General features: G+C 42.6%; 1 protein-coding gene across 3 annotated transcripts in view; it reads left to right on the top strand.

Moving 5' to 3' along the window:
* The window catches only part of EMC2 (ER membrane protein complex subunit 2), a 78,764-nt gene that overhangs the window by 27,904 nt on the left and 34,759 nt on the right, over nucleotides 1-16,101 (top strand). For all 3 annotated transcript variants that reach the window (XM_075582471.1, XM_075582469.1, XM_075582470.1), the window contains exons 3-6: nucleotides 7,402-7,515; nucleotides 10,696-10,760; nucleotides 11,851-11,936; nucleotides 12,693-12,750. In XM_075582471.1, coding sequence (XP_075438586.1) covers nucleotides 7,402-7,515; nucleotides 10,696-10,760; nucleotides 11,851-11,936; nucleotides 12,693-12,750 — 323 coding nt within the window. The remainder of the gene's footprint in view (nucleotides 1-7,401; nucleotides 7,516-10,695; nucleotides 10,761-11,850; nucleotides 11,937-12,692; nucleotides 12,751-16,101) is intronic.

Below are 16,101 nucleotides of genomic sequence, written 5' to 3'. Positions count from 1 at the left end.
CTGGTAAGTGCGTCTGCAAGGGACCAAGGTTTATGTAGGAGGTGGAAAGTATCAGCCACAGAGCTACTTATATACTTCATTAAGCAGGTGTTTTTTTAAGGTGGGTCTTAAAGATGGATAGAGAGGGTGCAATTCGGATATTGAGGGGAAGGGCATTCCAGAGGTGTGGGGCAGTCAGTGAGAGGTTTAAGTTGGAGAGGGCTTTAGAAACAAAAGGGGGTAGAGAGACGATATCCTTGAGCACAGCGGTGTATAGCAAGAAATTAGGGCTGAGATGTAAGGAGCAGAAGAGTGTAAAGCTTTACAAGTGAGGAGGAGAATTGAGTGTGTGATTTGATAAAAAGCCAGGAGAGGGATTTTAGCAGGGAAGACGCTGAGACATATTTAGGAAAGAGTAGAGTGATTCTGACAGCAGTGTTTAGGATAGATTTGTAGGGGAGACAGGTGAGAGGCAGGAAGGCCGGACAGCAGGAGGTTACAGTAATCGAGACGGGAGAGAATTAGGGCCTGTGCCAGAGTTTTAGCAGTTGAGCAACAGAGGAAAGGGCGTATATTTGTAATATAGTGGAGAAAAAAACAGGTTTTAGCTACATTTTTTTAATGCGAGAGGAGAATGTGAGAGTGGAGTCAAGTGTGACCCATAGGTAGCATGCTTGTGCTACTGGGTGTATGATAGTACTTCCAACAGTAATGTGGTAGGACCAGGTTTGGGAGGAATTTTGAGGAGCTCCGTTTTTGACATGTTGAGTTTAAGTCGGCGGGTGGCCATCCAGGTATAGCGGAGAGACATTCAGAAATGTTGGTCTGTACAGCAGGTATAAGGCATGGGGTTGAAAAGTAAATTTGTGTGTCGTCAGCATAGAGGTGATATTTGAACCCAAGAGATGTGATTACACACTCTCTAGGTGACCTAAAGAGAAAAGAGGAGAGGTCCAAGGACAGAGCCCTTGGGTAGCCCCACAGAGAGATCGATAGAGGAGAAGGAGGTGTTAGCAGAAGAGACACTGAAAGTATGACGGGAGAGGTAGGAGGAGATCCAGGATAGAGCTTTGTTACGAATGCCAAGAGTATGGAGAAGGTGAAGAGGGTGGTCCACAGTATCAAATGCTGCAGAGAGGTTGAGTAATATGAGCAGAGTGTAATGACCTCTGCCTTTGACAGCATTGAGATCAATAGTTATTTTAGTGAGGGCTGTTTCAGTGGAGTGAGCAGTGCGGAAGCCAGGTTGTAGAGCGTGTCGGAGAGAATAGGTGGTGAGAAAATGGAACAAGCGAGAGAATAAAAGACGTTCAAAGAGTTTAGAGGCAAAAGGTAGGAGGGAGACAGGCCGATAGTTAGGAAGACAGGTAGGGTTAAGCTTGCTGTTTTTGAGTAATGGTGTAACTGTTGCATGTTTGAAGGAGGAAGGGACGGTTCCAGAGTAAAGGGAGGCGTTAAAAATGTGTGTGAGCATAGGGATTATAGTAGGAGCAAGAGGTTTTAGGAGATGGGAGGGAATAGGGTCAAGAGTGCATGTGGTAGAGAGAGAAGAGGAAATCTGCAATGACACCTTTCTCTGTGACAGCGGAAAAAGAGTAGAGGAAGGCAGGAGGAGAGTTAGGAAGAGGTGTAAGATGGGAGAAGGATAAAGAGGGGGTGTCCTGAAGTATGGACTCCACATTTTCCTTGAAAAAGTCAACAAAGTCCTGAGGTGAGATGGAGGAAGAAGAACAGGTAACAGAGGGTGGTCTGAGTAGAGAGTCAAAGACAGAGAAGAGTTTGCAAGGGTTAGACTTGCGCGTGTTGATTAGTGAAGAAAATTAGTTTTTTTAGCCTGAGAGAGGGCAGAGTTGAAACAGGATAGCATAAATTTGTAGTGAAGGAAGTCTGCGAGAGTGTGAGATTTCCTCCAGAGGTGTTCAGAGGAACGAGTGCAGGAACGCAGCATGCGCATGTGGAAATTTAGCCAGGATCTGGGGTTAGAAGGAAGAGAACGGCAGAGAGAAAGCGTGGCATGTAGATTTTATGAAAATCAGAATTCAACAGAGGTGTGTTTGGGATCAATCACGTGACTTTTCATATTTCTACGCCAGTGACCTCTCTGGGGGAAAACCTATGACATATCGGAATACGTACACGTGTGTGTATATAATCTCTCAAATAAAAAGATCACTTGTGAGCACATTCACATGTCTTTGACAGGCCTGCAACCCTGCCTTTCACGATTATCACCTAGCATACAGTGCTTCCACTGCAGCAAGGGACTCTGGGAAATTACATGCAAATGAGCACACTGTGTCACCTTTTACCTGAAATCCATTTTTCATGGAACCGTTATAAGCTAATACTCATTGTTAACATAGCTTTTAAACACAGCATGGGAATCAGATGCAAAGCCAGAGAAATCACTTAGGCTGCGCTTATAGTGCCTGGCGACGGCGATGCAACGTCGCTCCAAAACAAATCAATTGAATCCGTTACATGCGCTTATAGAAAGCGCGACAGCGATGGAGCGACGTCGCCACCAAAATTTTTTGAAGCCAGTGAAATTTGATTTTTTTTTTTTTAGAGACAGTCGCCACATGTGACTGTCTTTAAACCAATCACAGAGTGCTTCCCTCCTCCTTGGTGACGTCACTGGCCTTGTCGCTAGCGACTTCGCTTAAAACTAAAGTTGAAATTTTGCCAGTGGCAACAGGTGACTTCATCGGTTGCGTCGCCAGCACTATAAACGCGGCCTTACAGACATGTTTCAACCTTAATGGGTCTCATCAGTGTGAGGTGTCTCTGTGATTTCTTTTGCCTTTTTTCACCCAGCATAACTTAAAGTGCGATGTGTGTGTGTGTGTATATATATTACAACATTTAATAAGTGATGTTTTAGGCTCTGAATGAACTGTTGCATGCTTTGTAGAGAGTATTTACATTTTCTTACACATTTTGCTACAACAGATTTTTGTATTGTGCATAGTTTTACTATAATGAACGGGGACCTAAAACTCAGTCTAATGTATATTAATTACACATTTTGCATACTTCTCTGGTGGTTGAAGCGGATAGATATGATTTCAATTGAGTAAGGGGTAAATATTAACTAATTGAAAATACCTTGCACAAGAGAAAGGCAAGTTCGCTATAGTAGACAATTGTATTCACACTGGTTGTATATCGAAGTCATGCGCTCACTTGTGTGCTGTTGGTGACGGATTGAGAAGTGCTATTGTTCATTTGAGGGACCTTTGCGAAGGGGAAAAGTGGGCCAGCTAGAGAGCTGTGTATTAACCCCTGTCCCGTATGCAGGTGACGTGCTCACAGGTGTATCGTATGTGACAATGTTATTTTGAGGGAAATTGGTGTTTTAACTACTTACGGTATTTGCTCTAGATTTGGCAGCCATTCTGTTTCCCATTTAAACCCAGTAACTTCACCAGTATCTTGTGAACCAAGGGAGAACCCGAACTAAAAATTGTGGTGGTTACTTCCGCGGACACACCCTGTTCCCATCTTTAGAAATGAAGTAGGAGGAATTGATCCTATTTAATAGTCGTAACCAACTGGGAAACCACTTTACCGTTTGAGTTGAGTGTAGATGTCTCACCACCCAAGGGCTGAAGGAGCAGCTCGGTGAGTAAAAAGCACGGAATCTGAAAACGATGATATTGCAGCACGGGAGCCTGGTTCAAATCCCAGTGTCCGCTTCTTGTGACCGTGGACACATCACTTATCTCCCTGTGCCTCATGCACCAAACATAGTGTAGGTTCTATAGGGTAGGGATTTGTGTGCAAATTGCTATGTACATCGTTGCATTCACTGTCAGGGCTATGTAAGAAAAAAATATTATTATTATTAAGCACTTGGAAAATAAACTGCCGGCCTACATAGTGTCACAAATCTGTGTAACGTGTTTTTCTTTCTAGCTATTCCATGGAGAAATAATACAGTGTAAATGTTTTCTGCTTTTCCCAGTATTTCTAATTCCACATTTGGGTGACAAATGGTTGATGTTACTGTAGTTACATGATATTGTAGACTCTTACTTGATCGTTTTTACTGGTGTAGGGAATCCAGAACTTGCCAAGTTATTGGTAAGTAGGGAAACTTGGCTGCTATTTTTCAGCCTTCGCCAGTTTTATGATACATTTATACTTGCTGATATTCATACTGTCCAATTATAATTTCCTAGGATCTTCATGTCAAGAAGCATTTATTCTTAGCCATTTGTAGGAAATACTACCGAAGGGTGGATTTGGTTGGCTTTAAAAATACAAAATGTTACACACTGACAGCTTTATGAGAGACCCGAGATTGCTTCTGGCGCATAAAATCGGGTAAAGCTGTAACAATAAACAATATTACCATGTGTAATGTAAGGATCTATTGTAGTCTGGAGATTTTGGAAATCAAATATTGTACACAATGCATGCTAAATAATTCAGTCTCTTTGTTCTGTGATCATTCTTGAAGGTATCAACATTTCTCTCCTGTCCCTCCGTGTCAGCGCATGACATGAGGAAAAAGACTCGGCCTCTGAAGGTAGTACACAGACTTCTGATCCGTTTGTGGCCTTATAAGTGTGAAGATTCGCCGTTCTGGTGGCTGGAACCCACCTATCCATCTTAACCCCTCAACCTCGACTGATACTCAGGATGCGCGATATCACGGCGGTCCCGTTACACGTGCGCGGATGGCGCGCGCTCGGGCTGTCTTTCTGCGGGTTCCGATTCCAGTCTCCGCCCCCGCTCTGAAGTGCGGCGCGTCCGTTCGGCAAGCCTCCCCTCCAGATCTGTTCCCAGGCTCCGCCCCTGCTCTGACGACGGACATGCGTGATGCGCGAGTGACACGCGATCAGGTTGCCACCCCCGACGTCGGTGACGCGCGTGGGGCAGGTCACTTCTGGACCCGTCTCCAGGCTCCGTACTTGCTCGGATGACAGGCATGCGAGCTGCGCGAGGGACGCGCGATCGGGTCGACCCCCCCTGACGTCGGTGACGCGCGCGGGACGTTGCTTTGTCTCCAAACCTAATTTGGCTCCACAATAGGGTGGACCAGCGCGACCCAGCATCCTATTGGCTTTCTCCTTCTTGCTCCACCCTGGCTTACCATTGGAGAGAGGCTCCTTATATACCTGCTCCGCTCAGTCACTCATTGCTGAGCATAACCTTGTGTGACGCCGTACCTTGCTGCATTCCTGCCTTGTGCCTTGTCTGTCTTGATCCTGCTGCTGCCTGACCCTGCTTCACTTATTGGACTCCGCATCTCTCCTCTCCTGACCCGGCTTACGTACGACCATCCCGAACTCTCCAAACCTGACCTCAGCTACTCTCACAACGACCATTCTCCAATCCTGACCCTGGCTAAGTACCCCAACGATCCGCTACACTCCAATCCAGACCCGGCAAGTATAAACTACTATTCTGCCTTCTGTACTACTGACCGGCTTGCAAGACTACTCTACACTCTAGGTGCGCCCTCGTGGTTGTGGGTTGGCATTCAATACAATTCCCTACCTCGGCCTCACGGTCGCGTCTGGTTTGTGGTGAGCTACGTATTATAATAAGCCCCTCCTATGCCTGCCTCAGGTCAGTTGTCTGTGTCCTACGCTGCAGAAGGATTATTTAATTTTTTTATCAGACAGATCCACTCCGCGTCCTCTGGTGGGGAGTTCGCCGTACTCCCTCCAAAAACCCGCTCTACTAACCTGTTGGTAGAGCTGATGTGCCGCTACAGCTGATACACATTCCAGCTGGGTACCGGTGACAGGCTCTCCTCCCCCCACATAGTCGTGTTCCTGATTCCCACTATTGAAAGCAGAAGGGGGGACCCCGCAAAATTCTTCCTTGCTGCAGCCTCTTCCCTGCTCGGTTGGTTGTCAGGCGGCACACATAGCTGACACAACCACGTGGTGCAGGGAGATTTTATATATGCAGAAGTTACTTTATCACTGCATGCCAGAAAGCACAGCACCGGTTGGGACAGGAAGCTCTCGCACACAAACAGATAAGAGCTGAGGATTCACACTGTGTTGGAGGTACCGGGAGGTTATCTCTAGTGAGGAGTAGCTTAAGGGAATATATATTGTGCCTTTTTCCATTTCTCTTTGCTATGTCCAACCTCAATCCCTCTTCCACCTCTGGTAGAATCAGTATCTCCCAGAACACCCTGTAGTCAGACCAAAAAAGTGTGCTGCTAAATCTAAACCTCTAAATTGCATAAGCTGTAGTGAAAGGTGACCTGTGGGTTACCCAGGGAAATTGTCAGACATGGATCAGGCAAACTGTGTTACAGATGTCTGAGTTCTTCAATTGGCTTAAGACCTCAACGATCGAAATATTCAAATAAGCCTTGCAGTCTTCAAGCACCCATCCCAGACATTGTCAGAACCTATTAAGTGGAGTCAGGTTTTTCTGGCCTAGACAGAGGAAGAGGGTATATCAGACCCATCTCTGCTCCCACCCTCCAAAAAAGAGGAGGTCGGAGAACGTTACTCCAGCATGACAATATTGACAAGCTGGTTAAAGAAATGGCTACAACATTTGGGTTACTGGAGGAAAAGGAAGACCTTATCACCCTGGGCAGGATCTTCTACAGATCCAAGAAGAAAGCCAGGACATTTCCAGTTCATAAAGTTTTAAAGGATTTGATTGCGAGCGAATAGAAATATTCTGACCTCAAATGTGGAACTATTACACACAAATATTTCTTACATCTTTTAGTATCGCACCTTCAAAATATGCGTTTAGTAAGGAAAAGTTATCGTTTGTTTTTCCTTCGTAAATTTGGGATTTCAAAATCTTTCAAATTCCATGTTACCCAGATACGCTTATTTTACAGTAGCATATAATGTAACTACTATGATATTGCAATTTGTTGGAGGGGGATATATATCAAATATTATACACAATCATTGGTGCACTTGGACATATTTTCTATGTATTTGTATATCCTTAAAGCTCTTTTCATTCTCGCATACTGCCCCTTATTCAGTATGTTGTGAAGCCACTTTGTGTGCTAGACATTATTTTGACCCAGGTCATTTGAATTGCGCTGAGCTCTTCAGCATTGGGATGTGCCTTGAAAGCATATTAAATCGTAGCCAAAAGCTGGCTGTGGTAAGGAACATGAATACAGATCCTGAACTTGATTTGACTGATACATAATGACATTCCTTGATACATAATTACATAGCAGGTTCTATCATCCTTTTTAAAATTGTGTATAATTTTTCTTGTGTGCAAAAAAAATGCTTTGTTTCAAATATTTCAGATATTGATTAAAAATACCGGCCATCTAGATCAGTCAAAGCTCAACATTCAGGTGCTCAATAACTGAAAATAGATGAATGTGGCATGTTTTCAGATACAGTATGATTAAGATCCGTTTAGTAGTTTGCATAATAAACATATTTGATATTTACTTTTCAGAAATGCGCGACAAGATGAGAAATTGGCGAGAAGAGAATTATCGAAACAGCGAGCAAATAATTGAAGTTGGTGAAGAGTTGTTAAACGAATATACCTCCAAACTTGGAGATGATAGTAAGTCTCTCATATAGATCAACTGTATTTTACAAAGATGTTTTCTAAACGTAACTCTTGAGAAACCCCTTCTCAATCGTAATCTCCCAAGAAGACTGCTTTCTCAAGCTTGGTGTTTGGAGAATGTTCGAGAACCGTAGCAGTTGCGGGGTATAGGATATAAGCTTTTCCTATTGGAATTAAGGGTTACTGCACATAAAATGTCTCCAGAAGTAAGTTTGTAAAAGGAAAGATGTAAAAGTAAGGCCTCCGGCACATGGTGAAAAAACATTTGGTAGCATGCAGTTACCATGTATGATATAAAGAGTGAACACGCTTGGTAAGCTTTGTCTGTAATTTGTTTGCTGTTGGAGATCTGCAAAATATCTCTGACAGGAAATGTAACTCTGTATTGGCTCAGTATACCATCATCACTCAGTGGGTCATCTAAGTAGGCGTCTTGGAGTATATGTTAAGCACACTTTTATGCATTACATCTCCTATTGCTTGGGTACCCCTTGCCTGGTCTCAACAGGATTGCATTCTACTGATAATTAGGTCTCCTAAGACCAGTGGCTGTTCCAACTAAAATATATTCCAGGAAATGGTCACCTAACATATAGGAAATTTGACCCCTTTTGGCACAGGACTATCATTTTGGTACCTTTAAACAATATTAAACAGAGCTCCAATACTAAAAGCTCATTTATCTTGCAGAGCTGTGAACTTTGGCAGCACCAGTGCTGTTCTCAATGCTCAAGCAATACCAGAACAATCTTGCTTTCCTTTAGGTATGGGACACAGCTGAAAATCCTGATTTATGTATGTACATGAAATGTTGCAGAATGCAAATCCTGGCTGTATTCCTTTCAGTGATTCCAGTTAAACTCTAACACAGTGGTTTTCAACCTTTTTTTTTGTTAGGAAACCCAGAATTCAATTTTGAAATTCTGGGGAACCCCAACCCTTGCAACTCCCCCCTACCCCCTGTTGCCGCTGTCTCTCTCCCCCTCCCTCCCTCCCGTCACCCCGTCTCTCCCCCTTACGCTTCTCCCCCTCACTCTCCCCCTTGCGTGCGTGCACACACACACTCCCACTTGCACACACACTCTCCCACTTACATACGCTCTCCCACTTACACACTCTCCCCCTTACACACACACTCTCCTCCTTACACACACTCTCCTCCTTACACAAACTCTCCTCCTTACACACACACTCTCCCACTTACACACACACACACACTCTCCCACTTACACACACACACACTCTCCCACTTACACACACACACACTCTCCCACTTACACACACACTCTCCCACTTACACACACACTCTCCCACTTACACACACACTCTCCCACTTACACACACACTCTCTCCCACTTACACACACACACTCTCTCCCACTTATACACACACACACGCTCTCCCACTTACACACACATGCTCTCCCACTTACACACACACGCTCTCCCACTTACACACACACGCTCTCCCACTTACACACACGCGCTCTTCCACTTACACACACGCGCTCTCCCACTTACACACACGCGCTCTCCCACTTACACACACGCGCTCTCCCACTTACACACACGCGCTCTTCCACTTACACACACACACACACACACACACACACACTCACACACAAACACACTGACCTCCTGTCTGTTCAGGAGTGAAGCACTTGAAATGTGTTACCCCTCTTGTCCCCCCCTCTCCCTCCCTCCGCACGCTGACTGGAGCAAGCAGAGAGAAGAATAGTAGTGAGCTGCCGGCTGCTGCTGCTTAGCTCAGGAGCCGCCGGGTCACTGCTGCTTGGGGTGCCACTGCGCCCCCTGTCCAGGGACCGCTGGGATAGGTGTCCCGGCTCTCCCCCTCTGGCAGCCGTGGAACCCCTGAGGGGTGCTTGCGGAACCCCAGTTGAAAACCACTGCTCTAACCTCTTCAATGTGTTGAAGACCCAAAGTTATTCAACATGGTAATGTGAACGGATATTCCCTGTTCATTAAACTAGCGTCACAAACCTTTGACCAGTTTTACGTGGTGACGTGGTACAGAACTTTTTACATGATATGAATTGCACTTTTATTATTTTCATGCCTTTTGGTCAGCAAAGGGTTAAATGGAAAACCCGTCCCTCAGCATTTGCATAATTTAGCACTGCATGGATTTTTGCAGCAAAGCTTTAAACTAGAAAACTGTTGTCCCGTACAAAACCTGTATTGTATTTGGAGGCTTCTTAAACTTTTTAGCATTCTGCATAAGTTAGTGTAATAGAACTTGTTTTGTAAAAGGCAGCTTCTTTTTAATAGACATAAAATTGTTCTAACATTTTAGTCATTCCTGAATATATACATAGCTGTTGATGGCAGATAAGGACCCTGTTGCCTGCCTAGTCTGCATATTTTCCCTGCTTACTATAATACCGTAGATCGTAGTTGAGCTCTGGTTTGATTTCCTTTTGCCTAAACCTCCTTAATGCTTTTCTACTTCACTTTGACCTTATTTACACATACCATCAGCACTGGAAGCGTTTCCCTGTATTTACTCCACCTCCTGAATAAGGGCTTTCTCATTTTTTTCTGAACCGCTTCCACAGAAACAATATTACACTCACAAAAAAACAAGTACAATTATCCTGTTGCAATGTGTACACATTTTCTCCACCTCAGAAAGCTTTAAGGATGAGTAGGTTTGTTTATTTTATTATTTTTTATATGAATTATGCCTTTTTGCATGTATTTTGTTTAAACTAGTTTTTATATATTTGTTTTGTAATATATAAAGTAGATGGGCATGTAAGAGAGGTAGACATTTGAATCCATAAATAAGTAATTTGACTGCCTAAAAAATGGTCTATCTGGGGGGGACAGCCTGCAAAATGTGGGTGTACTTTGTCATAGATGCTGGGAAAAGACTGCCGTCAGAAATGGTTGTGGTAAAGTCATCATTCAATAATGCTTGGAGTAAATGCAATTTAATGATCGAGTTAGTGACTTAAGTCTATCAACTGCCATTCAATTCAATTCAATGTATGTGCCACATATTTTTTTTATTTTTTGGTTTAAGAATTTACTGTACCATTTTTGGACTACAAATTGGTAATTCCAAACAACAAAACTATAAAGGAGACTGTATTCGTATAGATAGGGTTTCTCTTGTTTGAAAAATAAACAACTTTCCATGTCTCTTGTGTAGTTTGGATAATATATGAACAGGTGATGGTCGCTGCTCTGGACTGCAGCCGGGATGACATTGCTATGGTAAGTGTTTTTCGTTAAGCCTTTCAACAAACCTATTTAGAATGACTTCCCTAAGAGAGGCTGTTGTCATTGATTTTAAAGGTAATGAAATAAGCATACAATTACTCTTACTGCAAGATGTTTTCTTTTCCATTTGTTTCTAATAGTTTTCAGGGATCTATCACAGGGATTTGATGAAATACTATGCAAATCACAAATAATGTGTAAAATGTACAAGTAAGAGGAGAAAGAATGGTGTAGTCCAGCATGTGTAGGGGGAAAAGCAAATAGAACATGAAATTATTGGTGGTTGCTTATTAAGAAATTGGGTTTCTAATGGTTTGGAACACACAGTACGTACATACGTGCCGTGAGGAAGAAAGCTATGGACCGTCGATAAGTAACATTGAGCTGTGGTAGCTGCTTGCTGCTTTCACATTCGCCAGAGTCGCGTTGGATGCACAATATTTTGAACTTAAATCGCAGCTGAGGTTTTGTGGGTATGCTGTAGCATTTATTCTCATGTTAATACCTGTTCTCACATGTTCTCAACAAAATCCTATTTATCTGCATATGCTACACACTTTTGGTTTAAAGGTGTGTGGTAATGCCATGCCTATGTCATTTAATTTTTTTAATTTTCTTGCACTGTTTGTGAATAGAGTATTTATAGGTAGCTAAAAAAAAAACAGGTATGATTTGGGTATCTAAGTGTGGGAACCGTTGGTATATCCGTCCTCCGATGGAGCACCATCACTTTTAATAGCTGTAAAAGTGTGTGCAGTTAACTACATAAATAACAGGTTTTATCTTTAATAACGGAGAGTATTACATGTCAAATTTCTTCATCAAAAGGTTTAAGGGTCACAATATGTTCCACATTGACTAAGTGATGGACAAATTACTTGGTGACTGAAAAACTTTAAATAGGTGTTCACAGAGTGGGAGAAATTGAGACAGTGGTCTGGGGGCAAAAAGCTGGTGTAATACATTTGACATATCTTAAAATGTAGTAATATACGTAGTTAAGCAGGTTTGCTTATGTTATGATGAAATTTAACCTGAAATCTGTTTTAAATGTGGTCCACTAATAGATTTGTTTTGTTTGAAGTCTTGTCTTCAAGAACTACGAAGACAGTTTCCTGGCAGCCACAGGGTGAAGAGACTAACTGGCATGAGATTTGAAGCTATGGAAAGGTAACGGGGAATTCAATGCATGCTTTTGTAGTTGCACAAATGTAAGTTATGCAAGATGTTTGAAAATATTTATTTTTTTGTTGAAAGGGTGACGTGTCTTTCCCCCCCCCTCTATTTATTTTCTGTTGCGGCATTGAACTACTAGATCTTTTAGTAATGGAGAAATCGTTGAATTTGCGGAAACGTGTCAATACCAATTTATTGGAGTATTGTGAATGTCTTAATAGATTAAAGCTTTTTCAGGACCTCACATGTATCTTCGGGTGTAGGAGCATCAAAGGAAGATTGCAGATATTCAGTGCAGAACACATACAAAAGACTTGTGAGGTCTTCAAAGCTTTTACTTTGCATCTACAAATACAGCTGAACCCCGTTATAACGTGGTGCTTGGGGTCCACAGAATGTGATCGCGTTATATGCGGACCGCGGGAAAAAAAGGATTACCTTATTATTCACAAGGGAGGGGAGTAATAAAGATCAGAAGTAAGAGGAATTAGAAGCCATCTCTTTCTGTTTGGTGTCATTCTGCAATATTGTTCTCAAGCAGTCCCGGAAAGACTAAGAAAAAGAATTGCCAAAATAGCAGCACTGTTAATGATTTCCTGCCTGTACCGTACATAGGAAAATTAAGTGCATAAGTCTTTTTATGCTGAAATTTAATAGAAGTTTGCTGAATCGTATGGTTTTGTCTGATTAAATGTATGTTTTCTGGAACTCATTTTCCAAAAGTGGTTTTCACTTTCCTTTTTGGAACAGGTATGATGATGCTCTCCAGATATATGACAGAATATTACAAGAAGATCCAACTAACACAGTAAGTTAAATATTGTGCCTGTAATAGGTAATTTGAGCGAGACTGTCTGAGAGCACAGGTTTGGCAAGCAAAACATTGGTTCAAGTCATGCTCAGTCTCCCAGAGGGAAATGTACTTCTTTTAATTATTCTTTTTTATTAACTTGGACATACTGTTTTGCTTGCATTTTTAGAACCTTATCCTTAAATACTGCAAGTGTTTCATATGCTCTTAAGTACATGTATAGCCAGTGTTGATCGTAAAAAGAAACCATTTTAGTAACATTTAGGGCAAAAATGCAGGATTAAAATGAGAAAATAAGCAGGCTTATGTTGAATATTTTCTATTCCATTTTGCCATTACAACACAATTACCATAACACCTACAATAATACAGTGCCAATGGGTGAATCCACCGCTGCTTATAATGTATACTGTAGGTTGAGTGCCACTTGGAATAATACGTGTGTAAGGACATGATAAATTAGTAACTACAGTGCAGAGATAAACTAGTAGTACAAAAACTTTTTCCAAGTATTGCCCCGTTGATTGCGGGAGGACTTGGAGTAGCAGGAGGAACTTGTAAGATGTTCCACAATATGAAGATGGTTAAGTACACTTTCAAAAGACAGACTAACTTGAGCTTCCTCATGCTAGTAAGCACAGCTAAAGTCATCAGACCAAACTTGTTAATCGCTCCCACTGTAGCTCTCCAAGTCTCTCAGCCTAAACAAGCTTTGAAGTATTATTTATTTATGTTTTAATATATGCAGCATTGTATTACCTTTAAGGAACAGTAATTACCTAAGTTGCCAATAATATATATTTGTCTCACACTAGAGCCTTTTTCATGAGCTTTAATGTGAGCCGAAACGTTGAGAGAATAAACTACACCTTATTGCATTTGTGTGCCTGGACTGTTTTCTACTATTGATTGTGATCTAGCTGACACTTTGGATGGTATTCATCCAGTATGAATTCTACAAAACGACAAAGGCAGGGCTCTGTCTTTAGATTAACACACACAAGCTTACTACAACACTGTACTCGAGTGCAGGAAGACTCAATGATGCTGCTGATATGACTTCTACAGGTAGGGCCTAAGAATGCTGGGGAATAACAGAGGAACAGGAAGGAAGATGATGATGAAAGCAGGGTTTAATCAATAGCATAGACAAGCAATCTGAGGTCATTAACAGGCAGGCAGCAGTATAACGTATGGGGTTAAGGCAAGTGCAAAGTCCAGAGCAAATTCGAGGTCATACACAGTTCCACAATATACTTAACTGGGCAGGAGACCAGCACATGAGCATGGACAAAACAGGAACTGCGGCACTTCCTGGACTTTAAATATGGCTAACCAGGAAGTGGGGGAGTCCTGCTTTGCAATGTCTCTGGGAGTTGTAGTCTTATACCTGTCTCAAGCCTGGTGGACACAAGTAGTAATGCAAAAAAGAGGACAGAACTAAGTTCTTAGCAGGTGCCAATGAACCACCATTATGACATAGGGGAGAAGGCTGGTGTGTGTGTGTGTGTGTGTGTGTGTGTGTGTGTGTGTGTGTGTGTGTGTGTGTGTGTGTGTGTGTGTGTGTGTGTGTGTGTGTGTGTGTGTGTGTGTGTGTGTAAAAGAAAAGGCGCCCGATCCTAGTGCATTATCATAAAAAATATTTAATAAATTTCCATTGATCACAATTCAAAACTCACAAACAAAGAATATATTCAGGCGTTGTATGAGATCAATACTCATGCCTCAATCAAGTTGATGTAACTCCTCTCTCTTTTGCTACGATCGTCTGCACAGTCCGTCACGAACTCCGTCCAGCAAGATCTCCCAATGGTGTCAGCTCACAGATCGTCCTCCGGCAACACACAAATACTGCATTCAGTTCCGGGAAGGGAACGTTTTCAATGGGACAGCGGATTCCCTTAATGTTTTTATATGGGTACACCGCTCACAACCACCCTGGAGTCAGCAACACATATAACCCTATGCGTTTCTTCAGATTAACTGATTTCTTCAGGGGGTGGATTCTGGGTATGCTTACTATGCATATATACCTCCAGAAACCAATCAGATATATATAGCTATATCTATATCTATCTACCCTGTTTTAAGCCATGGTGGGTGAAAAAGGCAACAAGAAACCTCCACCGTATTGGATATAGCAAATAATAAGATCACTTGTGAGCACATTCACATGTATTAGGCAGGTCTGCAACCCTGCCTTTCACCATTATCCCCAGCATACAGTGCTTCCAGCAAGGGATTCTGGGAAATGACATGCAAATAAGCACACAATGTGTCACCTTTTGTCTGAAAAAACAATTGTGACATGGAGCCCGTATAAGCTGATGCTCGCTGTTAACATAGCTTTAAAAGCACAGCATAAGGGGGCCTCAGACTGAACGTCTGACCGAGTGGCTGTGGAGGAGGTGGGTTCGGACGGGTTTGTGCAGACCGTGCATTTGTGGAGTTGCCTGGGTGTATTAATTACCGTGCGGCAGTTGAGAAACTGGGCCCCACGGCCAGCTAGGGCATGGATGCTGCCTGGTGGAATGGACGGCAGCTGGCGACCGGCGGTATACATGGGGAGAGAGCGGTTAGCGGAACTGTTGGGAGCCTGAAAGGAGCAGGAGGGAGCAGGGGTAAGAGCTGGTACATTATATCTGCTTCCCCCAACACTGCCTCCTATTATGTTCTTCACGTTGCACTGAATAATGGAGATTTGTGCTCCCGGTGATCTCATATGCTCCTCCCTATCTGCCGCGGTCTTAACCAATTAGGGAGAGGGGGGATTCTGGAGGCTGTGAGGAGTGGGCCTGTCGTCAAATGGCTGTTAAGGGGCTCTCGGCTCTCCCCCCTGTCGGCGGACCGAGTGGGCCCCCAGACTTTGCCCAGGCTATATCTACGCCCCTGGTCGCAGCTCCCCATCAGGTGCAGTGATGGCTGTGCAAACAAATGATAAAAACACTCATCCGCAGGTGTAGCACCTCCCCATTAAAGTATTTTCTCACCAGAACCCATCATAACATTACTACAGTCTATATACAGGAAAATAAAGACAACATGTAGTTGACTAAATATTTATTGTCATGTTATTTTGTGGAAGGATTATATACAATGCAATGTAATCTAGAAAACTACAAGGCAACATAAAAATATGTAACATCAGGGATCTAGTTATATTGAAAGAAAATAGTATATACATACATATATGATATGGGGTATTGAAGAAAAAATCCCTGATGTAACATTTTTATTTTTCCTTTTAGTGATCTAGATTAAATTGCATTATATATAATCCTACCCCAAAATAACATGACAAGAAATGGTCAAATACAGATTTGTCTTTATTTTCCTGTATACAGAGTA

This window comes from Ascaphus truei, chromosome 2 (assembly GCF_040206685.1).
Source record: "Ascaphus truei isolate aAscTru1 chromosome 2, aAscTru1.hap1, whole genome shotgun sequence".
NCBI classification, from domain to species: Eukaryota; Metazoa; Chordata; class Amphibia; order Anura; family Ascaphidae; genus Ascaphus; species Ascaphus truei.
This window is presented reverse-complemented; position numbering and strand designations above follow the sequence as displayed.